At 42.1% G+C, this 27,211-nt stretch overlaps 1 protein-coding gene across 1 annotated transcript in view; it reads left to right on the top strand.

Moving 5' to 3' along the window:
* ITGA11 (integrin subunit alpha 11) overlaps positions 1 to 27,211 on the top strand; it is an 86,894-nt gene that overhangs the window by 57,521 nt on the left and 2,162 nt on the right. The window contains exons 20-29 of the mRNA XM_087972965.1: positions 55 to 262; positions 7,230 to 7,328; positions 12,658 to 12,734; positions 15,098 to 15,187; positions 15,340 to 15,430; positions 15,518 to 15,631; positions 17,953 to 18,039; positions 20,140 to 20,250; positions 21,586 to 21,681; positions 25,654 to 25,767. Coding sequence (XP_087829091.1) covers positions 55 to 262; positions 7,230 to 7,328; positions 12,658 to 12,734; positions 15,098 to 15,187; positions 15,340 to 15,430; positions 15,518 to 15,631; positions 17,953 to 18,039; positions 20,140 to 20,250; positions 21,586 to 21,681; positions 25,654 to 25,767 — 1,087 coding nt within the window. The remainder of the gene's footprint in view (positions 1 to 54; positions 263 to 7,229; positions 7,329 to 12,657; positions 12,735 to 15,097; positions 15,188 to 15,339; positions 15,431 to 15,517; positions 15,632 to 17,952; positions 18,040 to 20,139; positions 20,251 to 21,585; positions 21,682 to 25,653; positions 25,768 to 27,211) is intronic.

Raw genomic sequence — 27,211 nt, 5'->3', positions numbered from 1 at the left:
GCTCTTGCAGACCCTGCTGTGTGGCTGCTGCCATAACATTTGCTCTTTTCATAGGGAATATTGCAGACGGGTCCTGAGAAAATCTCACTCGGATTGCTCCGCCTACACGCTGTCTTTTGATACCTCCATTTTTGTCATAGAGAGTGCCAGGAGGAGGGTAGCAGTAGAAGCCCTGTTGGAGAACAGAGGAGAAAATGCATATAACACCATTCTAAACATTTCCTTCTCAAGAAACCTGCAGTTTGCAAGCTTGATTCAGAAGGTAAGGCTTTCCCTAAACACTCCCTTGCAGGAGCGAAGGCTGATAATTCTTAACGATTTAAAAAATATCTCTTTCTGGCAGCCCCTGAAGCCCTCATTGTCTTGCTAGTTGAAAATTAAGAGCAGAGTTCTCTATTCTTTTTTGAGTTGCAAAATGTTCAGAAACAGTATTGTGTGCTTTAAAATAGATGTAACATTTCCCCCCCCAAATTCTCCCCAAGTTCGACTTGGATTGAATGAGGTCTCCCTGCATCTGAGAATAAGCACTCAAGCATCCCTCCTGTCCCCCAAACGCATACTTTTTTTTAGCCACTTTTTATTTTATTCATTTATCAGATTTATGTACAGTAGCCACCCTCTCGCCAAAAGTCACACTTTGCTGCAGCTGTCCATTGATTGCAGCTCCTGACCACCCAAAATTTGCTGTGGGCCGCCTGTCATCAAAAGGTTGCTCACCACAATTTCAAACATCCACATGAAAACATAGGAGGGTTGGGGCCAATCTCACATGAGGATGGAAGTGGGAGGGGGCAGCAAGATGTTCCAGAGGGCAGGATCACAGCAGAGCAGGCCCCCCTCCTGGCCCTGACAGCTGGAATAATTGGGCTGATGGCACCGACAACATACCTCCCCTACTGGCATGAGAGGGTGGGCCAGTCCCAGTGGGGTGAGACAGTGATTGAACTAGTCCTTTGACACAACTCAGAACTGATTGACCAACTTTATTCTTGGAGAAGGAAGGTAACTAAATCACCTGTGGTAACTAAATCTTGAACGCTCTGTGGCCTGTGATGTGTTGTCCTGAGGTTCCCATATACTCCTTCAATTGCAACCCTTCCACTACCCTTGGAATCTTTCTTTCCCTACCACCAGTCTCAGAAAAATGCCTGACTTCTTCCAGTTTGGCATGGAGAGAAATGCTTTATTCTTCCTGTTGTCTTGTCATTCTTTCTGCATGCAGGGAATTCACCAAATGTAGTTTGTCTGCAGGTTTTCTTATAGGGAGGAGGTGAAGACTTTGGTGGGTGGGTGCAATAAAAATAACTTGGTTTTGAATGTTAACAAAACAAAGGAGATCATTGTTGGTTTTAGAAGTCATACTCCACTTCGTATCAAGGCTGCAGTGTGGGGGTGGTCAATAGTATTAAGTATCTGGGGGTGCAGATAACTAACAATCTGGCTCTCCCCACATGCCATCCTCAGTGAAGCGTGCAAACCAATGTCTGCATTTCCTGTGTCGGATGAGGAGAGCACTTCTTCCTCCTGTCCTGGCCACTTTTTACAGAGGCATGATTGAGACCAAATTGTATCACCGTTTGGTTCAGTGGCTGCAATGCCTCAGATAGAAAGTCCCTACAGTGAGTGGTGAGGACAGCGGAGAAGATTATAAGAAGCTCACTTCTCATTATTCAGAACGCTGCTTATAAGCGCAATGTGCTTATTAGAGCTCAAAGCCTTGTTAGAGACCCCACACACCCAATTCTGGTCTGTTTCTGCTGCTCCCCTCTTGGAGGAGGTTTCAAAGTATCATCTGCAGGACTACTAGATTCTGGAACAGCTTTGTTCCCTGTGCATCCATCTGATAAAGTCCCATGATTCTTCTCTCCCCCCACCCCCCATGTGTATATATATATATATATATATATATATATATATATATACATCTGAATTAGACTGTGATGTTTCTCTGTGTCATATATGCGTGTGTATGTGGTTATATGCATAATGGTTATCTTTTGAGAGCCAAATGCAACGAAATTTCATTTTAATGTATGCTGATTAGTGACAATAAAGTCTTTATTTTACTCTACTCTATTCTAAACAATTTTACATAGAATTGCATATGACTATTCAATAATCACAGAAGGCAAGTGGAATTTCTGAACCCTCCCCTTGTTGGGGAAGATACCAGGGAAGAGGAAGACCTCGTTGACTTACCACTGTGGAATTTTGGTTTTTTTTATCATTGGAACTTATATTTGAGCCTTTTTTACCAGAATAACTTATCTTTATGGATGAACTAAACCTCACATTCCTTTCTATTCTTTGTGAAGGTTTGTCCTTTCATTATTTTGGTTTTTAGAAGGCAAACACCCTGCAGAAGTATTTCCAACATTTTTGTGCCAGAGAGTGCTGTGCTTTAAAATACATTAACTTGTGACAAATGACACAGAGGCAACTTAATACAATGTTCATTTATGATTGTTATATGGTAATTCTAATTGTAGTCATACAATTGTGGCTTATTTAGCCTCTATGGTGCAGTGGTTAGAGTCAGGGGTGGGTTTCTACCAGTTCGCACCTATTTGCTAGAACCGGTTGTTAACCTTCTAAGCAGTTCGGAGAACCGGTTGTTAGAAGAACTTACTGGCCTAATCCTGTAAAGAAGGCAGGAAGGAAACATTCTGGTGTTGCTTACAGAAACTGCCTCTCCGTTGACCCTTATTACATTCTTGGCAGGACTAGACTTCCTGTCTCAGGAACCTCTCTGGAGTTTTTTCCCCCTCCTTTGCTGGTACTTTGGTTGTGTGGAGTGACCATTCAAAGTTACAATGGCACTGAAAAAAGTGACTTATGACCCTTTTTCACACTTACGACTGTTGCAGCATCCCCACAGTCATGAGAGGCCAGGTGAGGAGATGCATGCCTCGATGTGAGTGGTATTGAGTTGGCCATGCCCAGCGAATCACATGACCATTAAGCCATGTCCACTCAGTCACATGACCACCAAGCCACGCCCACCAACTAAGCCATGCCCACAGAACCGGTTGTTAAAAAATTTGAATCCCACCCCTGGTTAGAGTGCAATATTGTAAGCTACTTCTGCAGCCAGCTGCCTACAATTCAAATCCCACCAGGCTCAAGGTTGACTCAGCCTTCCATCCTTCCCAGGTGGGTAAAATGAGGAGCCAGATTGTTGGGGGAAAGAGGCTGACTCTGTAAGCAGCTTAGAGAGGGGCTGTAAAGCACTATGAAGCGGTATATAAGTCTAAGGGCTATTGCTATTATTTGGTAAATCATAGACAAGCATATTTTCATTTTGTATAATGTATGAAATATTAAGCATGGACCTATATCCATCCATCCATCAGATGACTTGAGAAGATACAGAGCTAGCAGTTGACTATCCCTGAGAAAGAGGCATCTGATCTAATAAGATCTTCAACTCCAAAATCCACCAGTGGTCAGCAACCTCATATGTTTACTTCTGGCCTTCAGCTTTTCCCTCATGCTCCTCTTTTCTCTGTCTGCAGTATATTCGACTTAATAGAAAAGTGCCAGTAAGAGGTGATTTTCTTTCCCCCCAGAGAAAGAAAGGGAGAGGCTCAGAGGGGTTTGACTGCACAGCCGATGCGCTAAGAATTGCGCATGTAAAGCTAGATGGGTTTGCCAAGCATCTGTTAAGCACTTGGGAGGGGGGAAAAGGAAGCTTTAACGATAGGAAGCTTCAAATGCCAATGCCTGAAAAGGCTTTATTTTAAAATGATTCTGATTTATCATTTTCATGGAGCAGTATCCACGTCAGCAGCTTTATCACCCTGAATCCGGCAGGTCTGAGCTGTGAGAAAGGCAGTTTTCCAATTGCAAAATCTGCTCCCCTTCCAGGGGAGCTAAATGGCAGGCCAGTTGACCAGTAGCCAGTAAGTGCAGTTCAATCGACCTGGCAGTATATTCATTCTCCAGATCCACCTCTCTTTGGAAATATCTTTATGTCGGAATGCTAAAATGCCTGTTGCCCCAAATAGAGATACAACGGAACAAGGCGAGCCTGTGAATCTACACCAATTGGCCTCCATCACTCCCAAATGCACATCCATCTCTATTTCAAGTCTCACATCCATCTCTACCTCCAGAACATCCCACCTGCATCCTCATGTTACACCGGGATTCCCTTTAGGATTTGGCTTATGATGCCATTGCCCAGATGCTGAGCCAGGGAATTCCATTAACAAAGACTCTTAGTTGGATCCCCATCAAAGAAAGAATCTAAGAATTATCTTAGATAATCAATAGATTCATGCCTTCCTGATCTCGCTGAATTCATGGCAAAACAATCCCCAGTGGCTAAATAACTGTTGAGTTACTCTGCCTGGGCACAGAAATCATGTTCTTATGACATTACCATATGCAGCTACTTAGAAGACATCATCTCTCATTCAGCCACTGGGCGATCGTACCATTTACATCCTGGCTGGGCCTCCAAAACCGCCTCCTCTCAGAAACGTATAACTGGGTTGTCAGCACATGTAAGCACTTTGTTGTATGTTTTGGATGGCCTGGGCTTTCCATCCCTCTTTAGTAGCAAAGATGCTGACCTTGCTGCAGAGGCCTCACTAATCTATGCAGCATGAAGATTTCCTTTTGTTGGTTTTTAAAGCTGCCAGTGGAAAATTGCAGGAACAACTACCCACAAAATAGTGTAAAAACTTCTCTGTTTTCTGATGGATTGCCCTGAAATAACCAAAGAAAAATATTAGGAGAACTATCAGAGCAAGTATTAAAGGCCATCTTTGTCTTCTGATAAGAGTAGGTTTGTTTTATATGTATTTTTTAAAAGGAATCTCCTATAATTCTGGAGTATAACATTTGGGGAGTTGTGGATGTTTGGAGGGCTACAACATTCCAGAGAAGAATCAAGTCCTAAATCAGATGGATTTTTTCATTCCCAAATCAAGATGACTACAGAGTACATTTTCTCTTGCAAGGACGCTTTAATTCCTATCTGTATTGGGTTTGTATTTATTGACAGAATCATTCTTCCTCCATCAATACCATTTGGCTGGATCTGCTATTTGGCTGCTGTCCTTTTCTGTAGATACTTACAGCATTGGGTCCAAGAGATAATTAGAGGACAGAAATCCTGATCATTTACAGTGTAGCATTTCAAACTGGGGCTTAAATTGAGGTGGTTATGTGAGGCACCTTTTGATTTCGAGCCAATTGGTCCATGAACAGTAATAGCAGATTCCCCATTTATATGCCATTCCAATTAAAAGCAGCTCTCAGTGGCTGACACTTAAAAGCAAACTGTACAAATTAAATGGCAACAATCAAATTTTTGCATCGTCCTGAAAGGCCACCCAGAAAATTCTGGTCTTATCACCTGACATTTCCAAACTCAAACTGATTATGTTATCATAGCTAATTGTTTATATGCCTCCTGACTCCCAGCAACTCTGAACCATTTACAAATGGTTTAAAGTATTAAAAACAGGAAGAACTAGAGAAAAAAAGAAAGGTGAAGATGGCAGGATGACAAATCAGCTGGAGCTAAAGGAAAAATCCACATCGTACAAAGGGGCTTCAACCATTCTTGCCAAACACCTGGGCAAAGAATCAGATCTTCTTGATCCTTCAAGTGCCATTCAGATCTCAGGGGGAATTTGATTCATGAGGGCGCAAACTGTTACAGAGAAAGAGCACTTCCAGGGTCCTGACATATGACATTGTTTAATCACAGGAACCCTCAGAAAGCCAATCTTGCCAAATAAAATTGCCTGGGTAGATACTATGAGAGGCAGTAATGAGGCCTTAAGCCCTGTATCTTCTTACCAACACCCAGATTTCTCACAAAGATCTTCACTGTTAACATCCAAAGTTAATACTTTGTCCATACACAAGAGAGAGAGAAAGAGAGAGATGATAGAAAAGAAATTGGCTTTATTTTTGATGGGGTCACACAAATGCATGTATCATTTTATGAGTCAAGTTACCATAAAGTTTGATGGCTTCCTTTGATGGTTAAAGGGACTGTGCTGGTCAGACAGTATATAGTTAATTGGGAATTGGGAGCTGTCCCCTTAAGGGAATGCCTCATGGTAAATGTAGTCAATGCCTCATGGAAAATGTAATTCATGTCATGTGGTCACATCTGTAATCTTGATTGGTCACTGAATTGACTCTTGGTTGGGTTTGGGGGAATTTCCTTTATTCTTGACCCAGCATCGCGCTGGTGTCTTCCCCTTTGCTCCATCATTATGGGATGAAGATAACTATATTTTCACACTATGAAGACGACTATGCAAAGATTGGACATTAGATGAATCTCAACGTAACTGTGAGTTATACCTTGAGGATGCCTATTACAATCCAATAAAGAGAACTTTGTATGGAAGCCTTTGTAGAGTTTATCTAACTGTCTTTATATTCAGCCAGAAAGTTAAGTTAAAGACAGAACAGGGACAAAAATGTTCCCTTTAACACTTCTGTGAAATATTAATATTATTAATATCTGGGAAATATTAAGGCTTTAAACTAAATTGAAAAAACCCTGAACATTCTGGAAGAAAACAAACCAGTTCCATATTGGTACTATGGAAACCACATAAATGTGTCTGTGAGATCAGTAGAGGTCCTTATCCAACTAGGTGGATCATAGAAAAACTGTGTTGGACTACTAGAAAGTTCTAACAATGCAGCTGAGATTGGAATGCTGAGATAACATTCTGGAAGAAAACTATAGCAAACCCTTTCTGTATTCCATCGAGAATAATGGGCACTGTAGATGGCAGTGGGGATCAAAATTTAAAGGAGGCTTTATTTACTGTGATTACTTCTCATGTTGTGGATAATTTCCCATTTCTGCCACATTAATCTTTCAGGTTGGCAGTGATTTTTGGATGTGCCTAGGCAGGGTTTCAGGGTCTCAAGGGTTTCAGGGGCCACCTGAAGTTCTAAACTCTTCTGTGGCATAAATGGATCATTTGGCCTTCCAATGGTGTATCTGTCATAGCTGTAATTCATCCATCTTGTGCTGAACAATCCCTTTTTCCCTGTCCCAGCGTTATATTATTCTCAAGAGAGCCACAGTAGGTCATTCCACAATGTGTCCAAATTATGCTATTTTGAATCTGGTCCTTTGTGCTTTGAGTAAGCATCTAGACTCTACTGTTCTATTATTATAGTTGCATGTAAATTTACAGAATGAGCCTTAACTTGAAATCTGCATCCTTTCCCTTTCGTTTCAGGATGACCCGGACATTAACATAGAATGTATGTCTGAGGAGAAACATTCAAACAGCAAACTTTGCAATGTCAGCTATCCCTTCTTCCGAGCCAAAGCAAAGGTAACTAGAGATTCCTAAATGAAACACGCCTATCAGCCTAGGGTTGAATAAGTGATTCCTTTTCTGCATTTTTAAAGAATTCTGCTTTTTACACAGTTGCTGCTTCCCAGAACAGCTCACATCAATTAATATTTGGGTCACATTCTAGAGATATGGCAAGGAAAGAGAAAGAGACAAAGGAGTCCAGTATTTCATAGCCAGAAATGTGACATTTATAATATCCATCTTAGGCCAAGCTGATTTTTTTGCTTGTAAGGAACAGTAATTGATGATTTTGGTCCTTTTGCGGATGGGTGATATATGTGCTATCCTTCAGCTATCCCCTCACTGGATAGCTATCAGTAGAAACGAAGAAACAGGATGGACAAAATAGCCTTTTGCAGCTGTGTCTTTTAAGGCTAATAGGAGAAGTACCGTTGGTTTCCATCTTATCATGAAGTTTTTTGTTGGAGTGGACCCTGGATGAGAATAGGTTGACAGGAACAACTTCAAGTTTTATGAGAATCTCAAGAATCAACAGTCAGAGCCAGAAGGCAAATACAGATTCAAGTGGGCTCATACCAGAATCTACTTCTCACATGCCTCCACATATTTCTCTAAGCGTTATTTTTCAGCAACATCTTCATGTACAAATATAAGATTGGATAAATTTTTGAGCAGCTGAGAAACCCTTGTTACTTTACTGAAAAACTTGCCTTCTTTCTATTTGTCCTGCTCAGAAAAAGGATGATGAACATAGGTTTGCGGTATCCTGATAGATCTCTGCTAGTAAGCCAGGATAAAAAAACTCAATGACTAAAACTCATTGAGATTGATGCCTTTATAAATATCCATTATATTACATGGAAGCTTGGCAGAGGGTTTGTATGCTAGGAAGAACTACATGAGCTGTATCTGCGTGACCAAAGATAACTCCAGAGCATGAAATTAAAGACTGACTCTGTCCAGACATTGACTGAGTAATGCTGCTGAACACAGATTCCACACCACCTAATTGCCGTTGCTTTCCAAGCCAGAAGAGTTTGTTAAGAATTCCAGAACCATGAAAAACTGGCAGATTAATATTAGCTTTTCCAAATCTTTATTGCCAAATAAGAAAATAATAGGTTTGGCCAAGAGGTTTCAACTGCATTAAGATGGTCCAGCATCTTAAACAGTCTTTGGGCAGCCGGTTAAAAACTAGAAGACAAAGCTAAAAGATTTCTCCCTTAATCAAGCAATTTAATTTTTTTTAATCCAAGTTTTTTGAATGACTGTTGACAGTTTGGGTCCCAGTTTCATTTCCTTCTCATTAATGACTTTTTGGGGAGATGGAGGAACACAAAGGTTGCTGAAAGTTTGAGTTGTCAGAAGTCTTACCAGATAAATAGTACTTTATCTTCTATGGCTTCTTTATGTTAAGGATCAATTAAAAGTTCTAACCTCCCAAAAGCCTAAACAGAGATGAAATTTTAGTCCAGAATATTATAAACTGTTCCAGCAGTAGCATAACAAAGAATGCAGATGATTATTTTGTGGCTATTTCCTTCTGAAATAAAATATAAACAAAGCAATAGTTTGAGAAACGGAAGCTGAAAACTCTGAGAACAGATTTTCAAAGTTCAGGGAATCAGATAAATTTATTACTCTAATGTTTCTGATATTTAGAATTTAAGTATTGATCTTTGGGGGTCAATACTGACTACCTGGGGCAATTCTGATTTAAATATTGTCCAGTCAAAATGTTGAATGGCAGGCTGCTATAATTCACCGGGAAATTGTGATAATTCCCCTGCTTCTCACTTCAGAGGTGCCTTTCCTTCCCCCTTCTCCCATCTACGGACAAACAATTCCTCCTACAAGCTGGGCCCCAAAGCCATAGCTCGAAGCCCCTTGGAAGGCCTGGTCTTGGTCTCCTCTATGGGACTCCATTAAAAGGGACTCACTCGCATTCCATTTAATGCCCCTGTTTTGGAGAACTGGGGTTCTACTTCTGCTCTATTGATAAACCAGGATGGCTCAAGGGAGCACGCTTTTAAAATTATTATTTTCAGCATCCAAGAGCTATACAACGTAGTGCCAAATTAAAACATTTAACTTTGGAACCTGGCTTTTTTATGTGGAGGGGGAAGACTTTTATTGACATTTTAAGCATTGTGGAGAGAAATGAATCTCTTTTTTCATTGTTTGTTGTTGTTTCATTTCTGCTGAAAATCAACTGGAAATAACACCACCAACTTTCAGCATTTTGCAGGAATTTTGAACGATACAATTGTACAGACACACCCAAGGTTAAAAAAAAAAAAGGAGCTGCAGCTACAGTGTGCTCCTTCCTGCTATGTGCCCACACATTGGCTGTATTCTCACAACATGTTTAACTGGGTCAGTGTGATAGTAGCATGTTTTAATTAACTAGTAATCTAGTTATCAACTTAACTATCCCCAGAAGCAGAGATATACAACTTTAAACAGAGCCATGTTTGCATAGGGTATATTAACACACAACACCACATCTGCCATATTGTGAGAACTACTGGCTGTGGGTTAATTGATCCTCTTGAGACTAGATCCTAATAAAAATAGATATTCCCTCTATTTTGGTTTTATACCCACCCATCCCTGATCCCTACCAGCCCACTTGGAAGGCCTGAATAAATGGAGAAGGGGGCTGGATCCACTGGATTGGCTCCAAAACAAGCCCCACCGATACCTGGGAGATGAAATCTGAGGAGAACCCTCCTCCAACCAGCCCCATCATGATGGGTTGTTTTTTTCCTTTCTTTTTAATTCCAACTTGCAAACAAGGGACGAGAAGTGGACCAGGCTGAATGGCTTTGCTTTGGCAAGGATGGGGGACTGTAATTTGTGTGAAGGCAAGCAAAACCCCACTATCGTCAGCTTTACGGGGCCATTAAAAGGGGGCAGAGCTTAGATCACCATCCTGATTTTTTGACACATACATCAGATATTGTACATCTTAATGACAAACCAGGAAGTCCAGTTGCTTCTTGAAAAAAAACCACCTGCAAGGCAACCATGACCTGGAGAACTGAGAATCGTCTAATTTATGATATTCTAATATATGAACCTGGAGAGCGAAGGCTTCTTTTACTGTACAGCAGCTTTTCATTTATTTCTAATTTTAAAAAATATTTATAAACAACTTACTTCAAAGCGCTGGATGGCACGCATGCTTTCTCCCAACCCACACACATTTATATGCAAACTGTTGTAATTCAAATGTATTCAAAACATATTTTTGGCAACCACTGCCAACCCATTCCACCCAGGGCAAATAAAGACCCTATTAAACCAATCAAATGCATTGCATCTTCTCCAATCAGCTTCCATCAAAACAAAGTGCTTCCATGCCCTGTTTCAAAAGGGATTGCTAGCCCATCTTCATTGAAGAAGCTGTGGTGGCGCAGTGGTCAGTATTACGGGCTAATTCAGCTCTCTGCCAGCAGTTCAATCCTGACTGGCTCCAGGTCGACTCAGCCTTCCCAAGTCGGTAAAATGAGGACCAAGCCACTTCCAAAATCAATCTGTGTCTCTGTCTGTCTATTTGTCTGTCTGTCCATCCATCCGTCCATCTGTCTGTATCTGTCTGTCTGTCTATTTATCTATTGTCTTGAACATAACTTAGAGAGCGTGCATAAGCGCACCAACGTGCTTACCATCCCTGTCCTATTGTTTCTTTTTTTTCTTATTTCTGTCAATTTCATGTATTCATAGCCATGTTTATACTTACACCTGTTATCTAATAATCGCTTGACAAAATAAAATAAATAAATAATAAATAAAAATAAATAGAACAATGGTTGCAACAATATTAAGAAAATGCATTGTAAAAATTAGGTGCAGTTTCCTAAATATTTTGTATAACATTGTGCTGTTACAATGATTTGTAACAGCAAAGAAAAGTACAATATTCTATGTATGTTTGGATAAATAAAACTATTAATTTCCCTGTGAATTGCAACAAGCCAGTCTTGACTGAATTGCAAAAATGAGAAACAGGTTTATGATGAAAAACAACCACAGATTCCAAAGGAGTACATTTGTTAACAATCAAATAAAGAACAGTTCAGAAAATGCAACTAACTAAAGTTTCCTTCAAATGAACTTGAAGGATGATACCATTAGAGAATATGATCCTGCTGCCGCTGCTTTGTTGTTTTTTCTTTAATGCATAAGGAAAAAGGACCAATTGTGACTGTGACTGTGACTGGGGTGAGGTGGGGGAGTTAAGAAGGCACTCAATTCTTCCAAGGTCTTTCTTTAAAAATTAGTAATAAAAAGACTTCCCATAATCAAAAGGGTTTAAGAGGAAAGCAGGGGCATCTACAGTGGGCCAAGAAAGTTAAAATGGCAGCTCAGCAGCACAATTGAAGCCCTGACCTTTTTCGTGGGGGTTGCATGTAAACTTCAATGTCTCCATTGTGACTGGTAACTATTTTGACCCCATCCTTGCAGACATTCCTACTCACCAAAAGGTTTCTTGAGGTTCCTTCTAGAGAGAAAGGTCCGCTTTGGAGGTCGTCATGCACTTTTGGACACCTTCAGTTGCTGTATCAGATTGGGTAGAACTTTGCATTATTCATCCCGATCACAGGCTAGGAATACTTATATTAACCCTTTTTGCAGTTACATTATACACTTCTTTCCTTTCCCCAAATGTTAGGCTTAACACAACGTACGTCTACTAAGAAACAGAGTAAAAACAGTCACATGGCCTACCAGCCTGGGACTTAAGGTGGCTCATTATAAGAGTTGGAAGGCACCTTGGAGATCTTCTAACCCAGCCCTTTGCTCAAGCAAGGAGACCCTATATCATTTTAGACAAATGGTTGTGCCAGTCCCTTCTTAAAAGCCTCCAGAGATGGAGAAGCCACAACTTCTGAAGGCAAATGGTTCCACTGATCGTTCTTACTGTCCTTAGTTCTAGGTTGCTTCTCTCTTTGTTTCCACCCACTGCTTCTTGTCTTGCATTCTGGTGCTTTGGAAAATGGGTTGACACCCCCTCACACACACATCTTTATGGTAGCCTCTCAAATCATGGAATACTGCTATCATGTCACCCCCTATTCCTTCCTTTCGCTAGACTGAGCGTACCCAATTCCTCCATATGTTTTAGTTTTCAGTCCCCCTAATCATCTTTGTTGTCCTTCTCTGCACTCATCCCAGAATCTCAACATCTTTTTAATATTATGGTGACCAACATTAGATGCAATATTCCAAGTGTGGTCTTACCAAGGCAGTATAAACTGGCAGTATAATGGATAGTATAAAAGGAAATGCTGGCAGAAATACTTTGTTTAATGTCCTAAATCTGTTCTGATCTCTACAGGTTGCTTTTCGCTTGGATTTCGAGTTCAAAAAGTCAATCTTCCTCCAAAACCTGGAGATATTTTTGAATGCCAGCAGGTTAGTAATTATTTTTTTTAACTTCTTCTATTACCCGGTCCTGATCATTTGCTTTTTTTCTCTCTCACTCACCCGTGTCCCTTCACCACCCACAAATAGACTTCTCCCCCTGGCTTCATCTTTGTAACTGTTCCTGGTTTCCTCCTCCTGTGACAAGACAGCTGTCAACCATGCCCCCTCCTCAGGCGATTTGCCATGAAAACACTCCTTGGAAACATGGGTGTCAAAAGTTTGGGAGGACAACAGGCCACATTCCCTCTTCTCCCTGAAATTCTGATCAAGGCTAGACATCCTCAGGCCCCTCCAAACCCCAGTTCAGCAGATACATCAAAGAACAGCAAAGCTACATCTCAAGGGCTAAAGTTAAAAAGAAAGTGCTGCAAAGTAATTAGAAAGTTGTAGAACAGGATAACAGAGTTGGAAGGGACCCTGTAGGTCATCTAGCCCAAGCAGGAGACCCTGCACCATTTCTGACAGTCCAGTCTCTTCTTGAAAGCCTCCAGGGATGAAGCTCCCACAACTTCCGAGGGCAACTTCTGTTCCATTGGCTGATTGTTCTCACTGTCAGAAAATTCCTCCTTATTTCTAGGTTGATCAGTTTCCATCTATTATTTCTTGTCTGGCCTTGAGGTGCTTTGGAAAATAACCTGGACATATAGATTACTTCTTGAAATGCTCGGAAGTTAAAATTTATCCTGGGAAATGAGGAGTTTTTCCAGTTCCACTATAGAATACTGATATTGTACTGACTCCTGGGCAGTTCCCACAGGCCTAATTTTGCCTTTGGAAGTGTTTTCACATTAAATGGATTTGCTGGCAATAAATACTATTACAAACCCAAATGCATTGCTTGGAATGGCACTTTTATAAAACAGAGTTCTAGTTTCTTTTTAAAAAATCATTCAGTTTACAAGCTCACACAAGTGAAGTATTAGCTTTGCCATTCACCTAAAGGGAATTATAGTATGCTCTTCCTGGAAGTGTGAGATAACAATAGCACACAGACTTATATACTGCTTCATGATGCTTTATGGCCCTCTCTAAGCAGTTTACTGAGTCAGCCTCTTGCCCCCAACAATCTGCGTCCTCCTTTGACCCACCTCAGAAGGATGGAAGGCTGAGTCAACCTTGAGCTGGTCAGGATCAAACTGTGCCTGGCTGTGGGCACAGTTAGCCTGCAATGCTGCATTGCAACCACCACGCTACCAGGGCTCTAATCATTGCATCCTAACCACTTGCGCCACCACAGCTGTTTGCAACCATCTCCCACTCCCAGACACAAACTCATATGTGGAAAATACTCAGCCAATGATATTCATAATGCCATGTTATAATTTGAAAGCAGCACAATAATATATGCAAATTGGTGCTACCAGTAAAACAAACCATGGGACTAAGGACTTGACGACCTCAGAGCTTCCTTCTAACTACTCTTAAGCAACAGGGATTTACAACGCTGAGAAATTTTTCCAACTTGGACAGTAGTTATCCTTTACTTGTATTTTACCTTTCAGGAATAAAAATATACAAGGGAAGTGAAATATAAGGCTGAAGAACGAGTTTTGCCCATTACAGCTAAAAGAAAGTGAATATTTATATCCAGTTTTGGCTGATCTGTTTCCATTTTTTTTTTTCAAATTCTAGACATTATTTTTTTTCACACACCATAACTGAAGCTGGAAGAGGCCATGGCAAACCACCTCCATACTGTTGCCAAAAAAACATGTGTTAATGATGTCCCCAGAAGCTGCAGATTAGTTTTTAAACTTAATGCAATCTTCATGTCACTCTCACAGCGCGCTTTTACTTCTAAGTGTCCCTCTTTCCTAATAAGAGGAAAAGTTGGTGTGTTTAAGTTGCAACTCTCCAGCTGCATATCTTGAAAAAAATAGCAAGTCAAGCAAATTGCAGATGGAACAGATCCCAGGATAGTATCAAATCCCTAATTCCAGCCAGTGGTGGAAAAAACACATTTTTCTCCTTGCTTCAGCTAGGAATGTTGACTCATATGAAGCAAAGATCAGCTTTGACATGTCTGTAATGCGCTTATTAAGCCAGGACAGCACTGGCAAGAGAAGGCGCTGTCTCCGGCCAAAATCACCAAGACTTCAGTAGACAGAAATTGCTTCCCTTGGGAAGGAGACCAGAGAAAATATAGGCATTAATTGCACAAAGGAAAAACTGAGCTGGGTGGGGGTCTGTTTATGAGTCTAACTGCTCATAGTAAAAGTCAGTGAGGTTCGAAATAAGGAGTCAGTGCCTCCCCTAGGAGATGGTAGCTATCACTTTATGGCCCATCAGCATTGTACCTTTCTTATGGGATGGTCTCTAAATAGATCTCTGGTTCCATCTCCACGTTCTAGTGACAGCGATGAACAAGAAACCACGAAAGAGGACAATTCTGCTCTCCTCAAATTTCAGCTGAAATATGAAACCGATCTCCTTTTCACCAGGTATTTTGGATATTGTACAGAGTGAGTTTTGTGCCGCTATAATTCATCATTCTGGAAATGACGGTGTGTGTTCTATCTGTTCAGGCCTTCTGAGCAGTGGGATCAATTTTTATTTTGATTGGGTTCTCCTTTTTTTTTTTGCTGCTGTTCAGGAGTTCCAGCCAGAACTATTATGAGATCGAACCCAACAATTCTCTGCAGACGTACGATAGAATTGGCCCACCATTTAATTGCACTTTTAAGGTAAATTCATTTTTGTTGTAAGCAACATATTGGGAAGGGGAGATGGCTTCTTGCAGAAGAGGGTCACATGCTACTTTTTCCCTTCAGCTACAGAATCTGGGCCTCTTCCCTGTTGATGGGATAGTTATCAAAATCACAGTCCCGGTAGCCACACGAGGAGGGAATCGCCTTCTGCAGCTAACAGGCTTCCATGGACCAGAGGTATCCAGAGTTGCTACTAATTATTTTGGTGTTAGAGAACCTCAAGAAATGAGCTTGAACAATCAATCCGATACCTCAAGAGAAAGCACATCATCTACCTAGCTACTGAATAAAGATGACAGTTAGGGATGGCATTGTTCTTCTCAGGTGGGCACATGTCATTGTTTCCTTAATAATAGGCTGCCCTCCTGTTACAGTTTTCCCAGCCATTACATGCAGGTCAGTGAAAGACCAAGCACATTCACACAACATGCCAGATATGGTTAGTTTTGATGTGTTTTTTTAGTTTTGTTTTGGGAGTTTTAGTGTATATTTAGTGTGTTGTTTTTGTTGTGGTCCGCTGGCGGCCTGCAGAACTGGCAGCAGAATCGGACAGTGGGGAGGAGCATGAGCCAGTCCTGGAGTCTGGGGAGGACTTGGATGAGGGATCTGTGTCCGACACAGAGATGGGGCCAGGGCCATCTGGGAGTTATGTGCTGACTCCAGAACCTCCAGAATCTGGCAGCAGCAAGGCAGAGGAACAGGGCTGCCTGTTCCCAGTGCGCACTTGCACAGAGCTGCCAGAAGGCAAGAACAGTTAAGGCAAAAGGGGTAACTCAAGAGTAAGGCTTGGAGATGATTGGCTCCTTCCATAAGACATAAAAGAGGAGTAAAGGGACAGGAGCCTTTGCAGGAAGCAACTTTGTACTTTCTGGTCAGTTTAAACTCTGAAGATCCATGTTGACTCTGCTCCATTTGGCCTTGTACAGCTAATTGGCAATTTAGTCGTTGGCAGCATTTCAAGGGAGATAAAGGTGGGTGCTTATCAGCCTTATCCCGAAAGACTACAGCAGACTTCTGTTGGACTATTCATAAACTGTTTGGGACTCATTACGGGCTGTTAAATCATATAATTCATAGCCATTGAAATAAGAACAAGGTTTTTGGGAACAGCGTGTGATTGTTACTGCCTCAGGAAACCTTGGTCAGAACAGCTTCATTTTATTATTCCAAGTAGTAAACACATTCAAAAATTAAGCCAATTCAGAACCAGATTTGTTGAGGTAATTCCCCGTTAGGAGAACGAGCGCATACAGGGAGTCGTATTTGAGAGGAGTGTTTGAATAATACACACACAGCACACAGATACACTGTACAGTAAATGTAGGTTTTTACTTCCAGAAAGGTTTAAAGCAAAGTTCAAAATAAGCAGTCCAAAGTCAATCTTTTCTATGACCACCAACCCTCATAACTAGCCTGGTTGTTTTTGGATGGTCTTCATGCTAATGGAGAGGAAATGCTGGTTTTGGCACAGACTAGGATGCCCACAAAGTCCCTGCTGCTATTGTGGCTGTGATCAGGCCAACGGACCTCCTCTATCTCCTGCCCTGAGGATCTCCTTCAATTACTGGTGCTTTGCCCAAATAGTTTGTAGACTTTCCCCCATAGGAGGGAAAGGTATTGAGATCACCTGATCTAATCTGTTGCCCAGGGATGCCCTACACCAGGGGTGTCCAACCTTGGCAACTTTAAGGCTTGTGGACTTCAACTCCCAGAATTCCTCAGCCAGCTTTGCTGGGAGTTGAAGTCCACAAGTCTTAAAATTGCCAAGGTTGGACACCCCTGCCCTACACCATCTTTGACAGGCAGCAGGCCAGTCTCTGTTTAAAGCCACCACTCCATCTTGAGGCAGCTGTTTCTATTGTCTTATCAATTTGGAAATTTTTCATGGATTTCATTCAAAATCTTCCTTGTAATTTAAACCACTTTTTCCTTATTTCGTGTTTTGGAACAATTTGGAACAGTCCTGCCCCCAAAGTGATGGGAACCACTTCCAAAATCAACAGTGATCTGAAAATTGGGAAGAAAATACAGTAAATAAAAATTTAAAAAACAATGAAAACATGCAGTGTTGAAAGTTATAATTCCAGCAGCTGTCAGAGAAGGTCCAAACAGGAACTAGATGGAAGCAGTGAAATACTGTAGAAAACCGTTTAATGGCTCCCCTTTTCATGAGTTGGATTTTCTTGATTCTTCCCAATCGCTATACGAAACTAAAAGAGGTCCTCATATTCTATAGTATTCCTCTGTACAAGCAGGACAGATGGAAAATATTAAGACCCCAAGAGAAGAGATCCAAGAGTTTTTGTGGCCAAAGTAGCATTTAACAGTGGATTGTAAAGAGTGTAATCACATTCTTCTGGAGTGATTGTGGATGGAATGCCTGCCTCCTTAAAGTCACAGCATTGGTTTTGCATATCCTCTTGAGGTCCAGGCCTCAAAATAAACCAAAGCATGTGTTTATTTGATGAATGACTCCTCTCTCCCCCTCTCTCTCATAGAATGGTATGGTCTGCAATGTTGGAGGCAATAACACAGACTACCGAAGGACCCCCTCAGATGAAGATTTAGGCCGTCATCCCCAGATGGTGAGCCCTTTCAGTATCACAACATGGTGGTGAAGGTTCTATGGCTGAGCACGGTTGTCTTGCGTCAGGCTGCACAACAAAGAGTAACCCTCTGAAACACCAACAACCCACTCTAGATCTTTGGAGAGCTGGAGAAGCTTAGGCACTCTATCTCAGTGGTCCCCAACCTTTTTTATGCCGCGGCCCGGTACCGCCATCAGCTGGGCGCCGCCATCTTGTTTTGATGAAAAAGTGCTTCCGAGCTGAGCTTTCTACCCGGAAAAGCTCACCGAAGCACTTTTTCATCAAAACAAGATGGCGGCGCACAGCAAGCCAGCGGCCCGGTAGGATTTGTTCCACGGACCGGTACCGGTCCGCGGACCGGTGGTTGGGGACCCCTGCTCTATCTGACAGCTTTTCTATAGAGTAGAGATTGACATTTCTATCTTCCAAGTTTCAATCACAGGAAGTATTTATCAGTGGCTGACCAACTCCTATGCTTCAGGGAGCAATCTCGAGTTCTGTCTTCCCATGTGCATTTTCCTATTTTTGGACCACAGTTTATCAAGGGAGCAGTCCAGCTTTGAAGAGCTTACCAGTGATGCTAATAAAATGATTTCTTGGGTAGTTCCCACCCTTCCCAGTTCAAAATTAGCTTCAGTGGTGTTTGGTATAAAACAAAACCCTTTCACCAGTCCTCTCATTTGAAAATTTCTCAACAAGAAGCACAATATTTGTCCTTTTTAAAAAAAAGGCTACTCTCCCTCCAGACCCTCAAAGATTAGTAAGACTTCTCATCTAACTCTGTAGCAACTCATAACATGTAAACGTCTACATCTATCTGCTGGAATTTGGCACAGTTAATCCAAGAGAAGGAGCAAATGCTGAATAAGTTATAGAATCTAACACATAATTGGCACATACACCCCTATACTGTACATATGTGTGAAAAATAACATGGTGAAGATGCTAGACTAGGAATGGAAAGGCCCAGGTTCAGAAGTTCCCTCCTCAACCTTAGAAGCTCCTTGGAAGACTTTGGGCCAGTCACTCCCTCCAGCCTGGTAGATGAGGGTCCATAATCTTCACCGAAGAGGCCTTTCTTACAGTGGATTGATTCAAGCTGATCGTTTATACATGTATACTGTTCACGTATATAATGTGTGTGGGGGTGAAACTATAAAATTTAACATTGGCTTGATTTTATCTACGCAGCTTTTCTATGCATACAAAGTTCATTCCGTTTGGTTAAAAAATACTAAACAAATGCAACTGTTTGGAGAGTCAGGTGCAAATCAGTTTACCAGAAACTGAGGTTCCTAGTTGAATCAGATATAGCTTCATATATGACCTCTTTTTGTGCAGGAGCATTGCAAAATATTCCTCACTCCTCAGCCCATTTGCCAGATCATTAGTACTTTATGGCTAAGATTATGCAACATATAAAATCATCAACACGGCACCATTTAGGTACCTCATGCTGATGCATTCTACACTGGCTGAACTTTCTGAATGCTCTTCAAGGGTAGACCCATGTATAGTGCATGTAGTAGCCCAGACAAGAGGTGACAAGGGCATGAGTGATAGCAGGACCCCTCCCCCTACTCATCTAGGAGCAGACGTAGCTGGCACACGGCCTGAAGGTATGCAAAGGCCTTCCTACATACAGTTGTCACTTGGTCTTCAAGCAGGACCCCCCAAGATTATGCATTATGTCTGACTGAGATGGTGCCCCCCCCCATCCAAGACCTATGATGGAAGGTTCCCAGACCAGAAGGTCCACTCCCAGAGCCTCTCCATCTTGCCTAGATTGACCCAAAGCCTGTTGCACCGTATCCAGCACCCCACAACCTCCAGACACTGGGACAACCCACAGCATCACTCAGGCAACCAAGGGGGAGATTAAAGCTGGGTATCATCTATATATTGGTGATACTTTATCCCAAATTGTCAGCTGACCTCACCCAGCAGCGTCATGTAGATGGCCTCAGATAGATGTTTAAATGAGTTCATGCAGCCATTTTGAAGGAAATTCTATCAATCAAAGGACTTCCAGGTTAAAGGGGGGAAATGGCCCAATATCTTACATTCCACCAAACCTCACTTGTCTTTTTGTTCCAGAACTACAGTAATTCTGATGTGATTTCAATCGACTGCAGTGTGAATCTGGCTGCCAATGAAGAAGTCAGCTTCCTCTTATATGGAAATTTGTGGATGAGGACCCTAAGAATGGTATGGTCAAGATGCAAATTGCCATCTTTCTAAGAGCCAACGCAAGCAATAAATGTTAGGTCCTGCTCTGGCGTTTCTTCAGTGGTGGGATTAAAAAATTTTCACTACCGATTATGTGGGTGCAGCTTGGTGGGCGTAGCTTAGTAGGCATGGCAAAGGAAGGATGCTGCAAAATCCCATTCCCGCCACACCCCACTAACCTGCTTTCCAGCTCCGTTCTCTTGTGCAGGGCAACCAAAGGAGACTCAGCCGATCAGCTGGGACTCGATGGGAGGCAGAGAAGAGATCTGGGAGGGACCAGTCACAGGTGGTATTGGCCAGTTCTCTGAACTACTCAAAATTTCCGCTACCAGTTCTCTCCAGAACTGGTCAGAACCGTCTGAATGCCACCTCTGCGTTTCTTCCTACGGGTGGGGCGCTGGTCAGATTTTTTCCTTCCGCACTAACTTGGCTTTCAGTGGTAATAATAGTTATCCCAAAGCCAGAGTTCTTAGCCCAGCTGGGGAACGAAAGTTTCCAGAGTCCGCATTAGTTGCTGGCTAACTGCAAAGAGAGAATGTGGTCCTACCAGGAGCAGCTGGGATTTAAGATGAACATAAAACTTCAAGGAAATTTTAAAAGAGATTATATTTCAAAGAAACAAACGTGTGATTCTCTACCATTAAAAAAATTTAATAGGGTAAACATGGAAGCAGTACTGAAATTGGCAAGAAAGTAGCTGGAAAGTCTCACCAGTGATGACGTCCCATTTCGCAGATTTTATGTTTCCCCAATCGCAGGATACCCCTTTTCCTGCCTTTCCCTATCTGCCAAGTCACTGTAACAGGGGTGTCAAACTTGCAGCATTATGGCAGTGTCATGTGACATATCGGGACTTTTTCCCCCCTTCGCTAAACTGGCCATGGGCATGGCCAGCGCGTGAGGCATCCAGCCAGCGGGCTGGGAGTTTGACAGCCCTGCTCTGTAACCAAGGACACATCAAACCACACTGAGAGTCTAGGAAGGAATGATGAAGAGAAGACAGGCTATTTTTCTGCCTTCATTTGTGTCAGGAGGCAGAATTCTTTTGGATGTGATCAGTGCATTGATCCAAAAGAGCATTCTAGCCTCTGTAGGCCATCATTAATGAGAGTGAATCAATTCTGACTAAACTAGGTGACCCGTCTCCCTATTAGAACATGTTCACACAAGGCTCTAAGGAATGGTTTGTTGATTTGGGTCAGTATATTGTGTGAACTTCATATTTATGGTTTCTTCCACCAAGCTATAGTTAAAATCAAACACGGCTTAGCATCATGTGTGAAGAGAGCCAATGATTCTCTCCTATCTGTCCAGCTGAAATTCAAGACCCTGAGATTCATCTTCAATGCTGCCTTGCAGAGAGGTTTTCGTAGCGCCTTTGTCTTCAAAGAGGAGGATCCCAGTCGCCAGGTAAGTCCGTAGATCACAGGTCCTCTTCTCACTTGCTCCTGTCAACTTGACTCTTGGGAGTTCATAATCACCTGAAGATGCTAACGGAAACTAAAGCTCGCCTTTGGGATTATAGGCATCTGTGGACTCTAGTTTTCACATTTCTTCTGACCCTGATACGGTATGTCTTTCCAGGCCACCCAGAGAGGAAGAAACAAAAAAGTCAAGACAGCAGCCACCCTCCCGCAGTCAAAAAAAACGGCCTCTTTTTTAAAATTGTGCCATAATATGTGTAAAAGTGGGGGCAGGGCTTTGACAAAGGGCTTATGGATGAATTATTTGACCCCCTTCTGGACACCCCTGACCAGTCTACATGCCCCTCTCTACACTATCACTCTCTTCTCGAATTCAGTGGTGTAAACCATCTTGCTATTGATGAGTTTAATATGCATTCCGTTCTAACTTCATGCATTTTGGAGAAACTTGGCTTCAGCTGTCATGCTGGCATTAATAACAGCAGCCAAGTTATTTCTTAACACGGTGAGGCTTACAAGTCTTTCTATTATTGATAATAACAATCTTGTCATTATTAACGAGAAAAAAAATTAAAGTGGAATAATAGCATGACTTAATAAGCTTCCTTGAAAGGTTCTGATTCCAAACAGCTGGATACAAAGTTCATAACAAATTCATAAATTGTGGCAGGAATTGTAGCACATTATAATCTGCATGAAGGACTAGAATAAAACTGATGAATATTTCAGCCATTCATCAGCTGCGTATCCCCAGTGGGTGCGGTTTGAACTTTAACTGCCACAGTAATGTGAATGCGTCATTGGTGTGGAAGTTCAAAACCCCTGGAGGACAATGTGTTGCCAACCTTTAACCAAACTAATAGGCTGTGTGTTCTAATGTTGAGGAGCACCTCATTTTAGAAATGAAGAATTATTTAAGGGAGAGCAGTGGTTTTGAACAAAAGTACATTTTTAATTCTGAAAACAGAGTGGAACTTAGCATCATATTGCATATATTTTAACCTCCCTTTCTGGGGTTTGAGCTAGTTTAAGAATTAATGGCCACCATGACAATCAGGGGCATCTCCCAGGTCATCATTGCCTGACCAACACTGCAACAACACCTTTCCTCAAAGCAGAAGAGATGTGATATTGTTTGGGGAAGACCTGTCCATGGACCAGTCATTTATTCATGAGGATGGATTGAATCAGGACTGTCAAAGCATCCGGGAAGGCTGGTGGCTCATTAACATGGTACCTGCAGATACCAGATTGAACTGGAGGGTTTCTGGTTAGCCTTTCAGGAATTTCCAAACAATCGGGAACTCTGTTGATCAATCTCTGATCAGTGGAAGTGACCTGGATGTTTGATAGGGTTGCCTGAGTAACCTTTAATCCCTCCATTGATCACTGGCAACTCTTTGCTTTTCTGAGGAATTGAAAATGAAGCAAACAAAGATCCCTAGAGTGAGGTTGTCGGAAAATGAGGTTGCATCTGAGGCATATGAATCAATCTGAGGTTGAACCAACTCTTTCTAGCGATCAGAGCGTTGAAGCGTAACTCCACCCTTATGACATCTGCAGGAGACTGTCAGCCAGCTTCATGGTTCATAGCAACCCAGGCCCTGTTAAGTAATGGTAGGTTGGGACAGCCAGTAACAGTAATGTGCAGACATCTGGCCAGTAATCTCATAGATTAAATCACTCATACTTTTTTTCAAAATGAAAGCTGGATCAGCAGGATTATGAGGTGACACAGGAGGACACATCTAGCAACCTTAACTGAGCCTTAGGATCCCGAGGCAGCAAATTCCTTTTGGGCATAAGTTCCATCACTTGTGAACTTGACCGCTAATCCTCCTGGTTAAGGGATCAAGAAGGCAACAGTGACTGGATTTGAGCAATGTATTTTTCAGGAAGGGAGATGTTCCAGCAATCTTAAAAGACAATCCAGCAATTCCGAGTGTATATCCAACTTTTCTTTTTGGAAGAACATTGATAAAACAGTGAGCGGCAACTTGTCAATCCTCTGAGATAAAGTCAGGAAACAGGAGCTGCTCGTAGTCTTGAAAAATAGTTTTGCAAGTTACTCAATATTGGATTAAAATCTTGAAAGTCTGTCAGTATGGCCCCACTTATATCTAACCTAATCAAGGCGGAGTTGTCTGAATTCCTTTTTCAATTTCTGCTTTCTACTACCCCAGGATTGAAATACTGTTGTTGTGACTTTCCACATTCTCCTGATGTTCTATCACACAATTACAGAGGAAGAAGCAGGTTGTCTGGATCCTCGGCACTTAGGATTTAGGCCTAAAGAAGGCTGCAGTCTGCAGTTCTCTCTCTCCCTCGTGGTGGAACATGGAGGGAAAGCGGGAGCACAGCTATCCTTCTGCTGCTGTATCTTTCAGTGGCCTTTGGTATTGGTCAACCGGGGTCCTTCTGGTCGTCCTGTGAGGGTTGGAAGTGAGAGACCACCTTTTGTGGCTGTTTTGTTCCTTCCTGAATGGGCAAGTCTGGGTCAGTGGTTTCAGCTGGAAGAACAAACCCAGGGGAATTCCAGTATGGGTAACTAAGGGCTTACTTAGCCTTCCCCCCCCAGCTTGTTTCTTTGGGGCTTAGATATCTCAGAGGCCACCTATTCCAGTATGTTTTGTTTGCCAGAACTGGGAGAATAGAGTTAATAGCTTAAGTTCCCTCCCATCGGTGGGAAGAAGCAGAGAAACAGGAAAACTAAAGCAGTTTGTCCCTTACACACAAGTTATCCCCCCTCTCGTGCCTTTCCAAGAAGGTGATAAACCAGAAATCCTTTATAGACCGAAATAGCTGGAACAGTTGTTGTTATGGCTTTATCTATCTACCTAGTTCCACCGCAGAATTCAAGTCCTTCTTTCTTGTTTACAAACCACCTTAAACCACCTCAGACGGAGCAGGAGCGCCCCCTTCTGAGCAGCTGTGGCTCAGCCGCAGCCACCAAACAGAAGAGGCCGCCTTGTTTTTGCAGTCCATCCGTAGGAGGACTCACCTGCCGTTCATATTGGACCTCCTGTGCCTTTATTTTATTTATTTATTTATTTATTTATTTGATTTGCCAATTGTTTACAAGATAAAAAGTATAAGTGTATACATAGTTGTGAATACATGAAATGGGTACATATAAGAAAAATAAAAGAATAAGAGAAACAATAGGACAGGGACGGTAGGCACGTTGGTGCGCTTATGCACGCCCCCTACAGACCTCTTAGGAAAGGGGGGAGGTCAATAGTAGACAGTCTAAGGTTAAAGTTTTTGGGGTTTGGGGAAGAAACTACAGAGTCGGGTAGAGTATTCCAGACGTTGACCACTCTGTTGCTGAAGTCGTATTTCCTGCCATCAAGTTTGGTACGGTTTACTTTGAGTTTGTATCTATTGTGAGCTCTTGTGTTGTTATGGTTGAAGCTGAAGTATTCATTGACAGGTAGGACATTGCAATGTATGATTTTATATACCATGCTTAAATCAGACCGAAGATGGCGTAATTCAAGGTTTTCTAGTTCTAGAATTTCAAGTGGCATAAGGTATTCTACAACGAGTAGAGGAGTGGAGAACTCTTCTTGTGAAATATTTCTGGACTTTCTCAATTGTGCTAATATCAGATACGTAGTGTGGGTTCCAGACTGATGAACTGTATTCGAGTATTGGTCTAGCAAATGTTTTGTATGCTCTGGTTAGTAGTGTGATATTACCAGAGAAAAAGCAACGTAGGATTAGGTTAACAACTCTTAATGCCTTTTTGGCTATGTAGTTGCAGTGGGCTCTAGCACTTAGATCATTAGAGGTGAGTATTCCAAGGTCCTTTACAGAGCTGGGATCATCAACAAGATCTTGACTATTCAGCTTGTATTTTATTTTCTGATTTTTTTTGCCAATATGTAAGCCTTCCAAAAGAGTCGACCCTGGAAGAGTTCCAGGTTACGCCTCACTGTCCTTTTTCCCCTTGCAGATTGCATTTGAGATCTCCAAAGTCGAAGAGTCCCACATCCCCACCTGGATCATCATTGGGAGCACGCTAGGTGGTTTCCTGCTGCTGGCGCTCCTAGTGCTGGCCCTCTGGAAGGTAAGCCGTTCTGCAGCGCCCCCCCCCGCCCCCCCCAGGGTAGACATGGATGTATTGGGATTGGCTCATCATCATCAGGAACACTTCTCCAACTTTAAGTAAGCTCCCACCTGAAGAACGGCACCCTTCAGAGGCAGCGATTAATCGGGGCCAAACTTTTCCATGCAACCACAATGAACAGAGGAGCCAAAAAAAAAAAACCCACCACCCTGCATTTTGTAACGCTGAATTCAGCTATCTTGGCATTGCATGCATTGAGTTATACTGGACACCCTGGAGAATACAGTAAGATAGCAATTGAACATCCCTATAGACAGAATTATTTTTCCAAAAACCCTTTTAATGACAACACAGATTAGCTTTCCATTTTTATGGATTAATCTACATTACCAGTTAATTGACACACACATATTTTTCATTATAGCAAGAAACCAGCTGATTCTTTTCTTAGGTAGGAATAACTAGCAAACTTCAAATAGTCCTTGACTTACAACAGTTCATTCAGTGACTGTTCAAAGTTACAACAGCGCACTGACTTATGACCATTTTTCACACTAACGATCATTGTGGCATCCCCTTGGTCATGTGATCAAAATTCAAATGCTTGGCAACTGACTCACAGTTATGATGGTCGCAGTGTCCCGAGGTCATGTGATTACCTTTTGCCACTTCCTGACAAGAAAAGTCAATGGGAAACCCAGATTCCTTTAACAACCATGTTATTAACTTAACAAGTGCAGCGATTCACTTAACAACAGTGGCAAGAAATGTCATTAAATGTCTCAGCAGCAGAAATTTGGGGCTCAATTGTGGTTGTAAGTCAAGGACTTCCTGCATTGCACTCTTGGGTTGCATCAACGGGGTATTGAGATCACAGAAAGGAACAGTAAGAGGGAGGGGAGAGAGAGGGGAAGAGAGAGGGGGGAAGGAGAAGTGGGGGTGAGAGAGAGACCAACGCAAAGTGAGAACTCTTCCACAGTTTGCCTCCCGGAAATGTGGGTGCCGCATGCTGGCGCTTTCCCATAAAGGTTGAGTAGCCATTGGCTTGGAAGGGTCTTAGAGTTCCTGTCCTCAGCGGAGGCTTGGACGAAGACCTCCAAGATTCCTCTCAACTCTATGATCCTGGGAGGTCTCCAGAAGACGGCCAAAAAGTCAAGATGGCAGCTTGCAACCATGCAAAACCCTGGATCTGTTTATGAGTCGCAAAGTTGCCATCTTGACTTTTTTGACCCTTAATATGAATATCCTTGTAAACTAATTTCTCCCTCATTCTAAGTAGCACAAAAAGGAAAAACCGTTCTTGTTTATGGTCTTCCTATAATTCATTATGGCTGCTTCCTTTCTTTAATGGAGGTTTTATATACCGTATAACGGGTAGAAAATCAGGTGGGTTTTTTTGCCCTTTTTTCCTTCATTATTTAATTTTGAAATGTTTGAAATTTTT

Source organism: Notechis scutatus, chromosome 11 (genome assembly GCF_049901735.1).
Source record: "Notechis scutatus isolate UNSWTSFEM ecotype Mainland chromosome 11, rNotScu1.2, whole genome shotgun sequence".
Lineage (NCBI taxonomy): Eukaryota > Metazoa > Chordata > Lepidosauria > Squamata > Elapidae > Notechis > Notechis scutatus.
The sequence above is the reverse complement of the archived record's forward strand: the minus strand, read 5'-3'. Positions and strand labels throughout refer to the sequence as shown.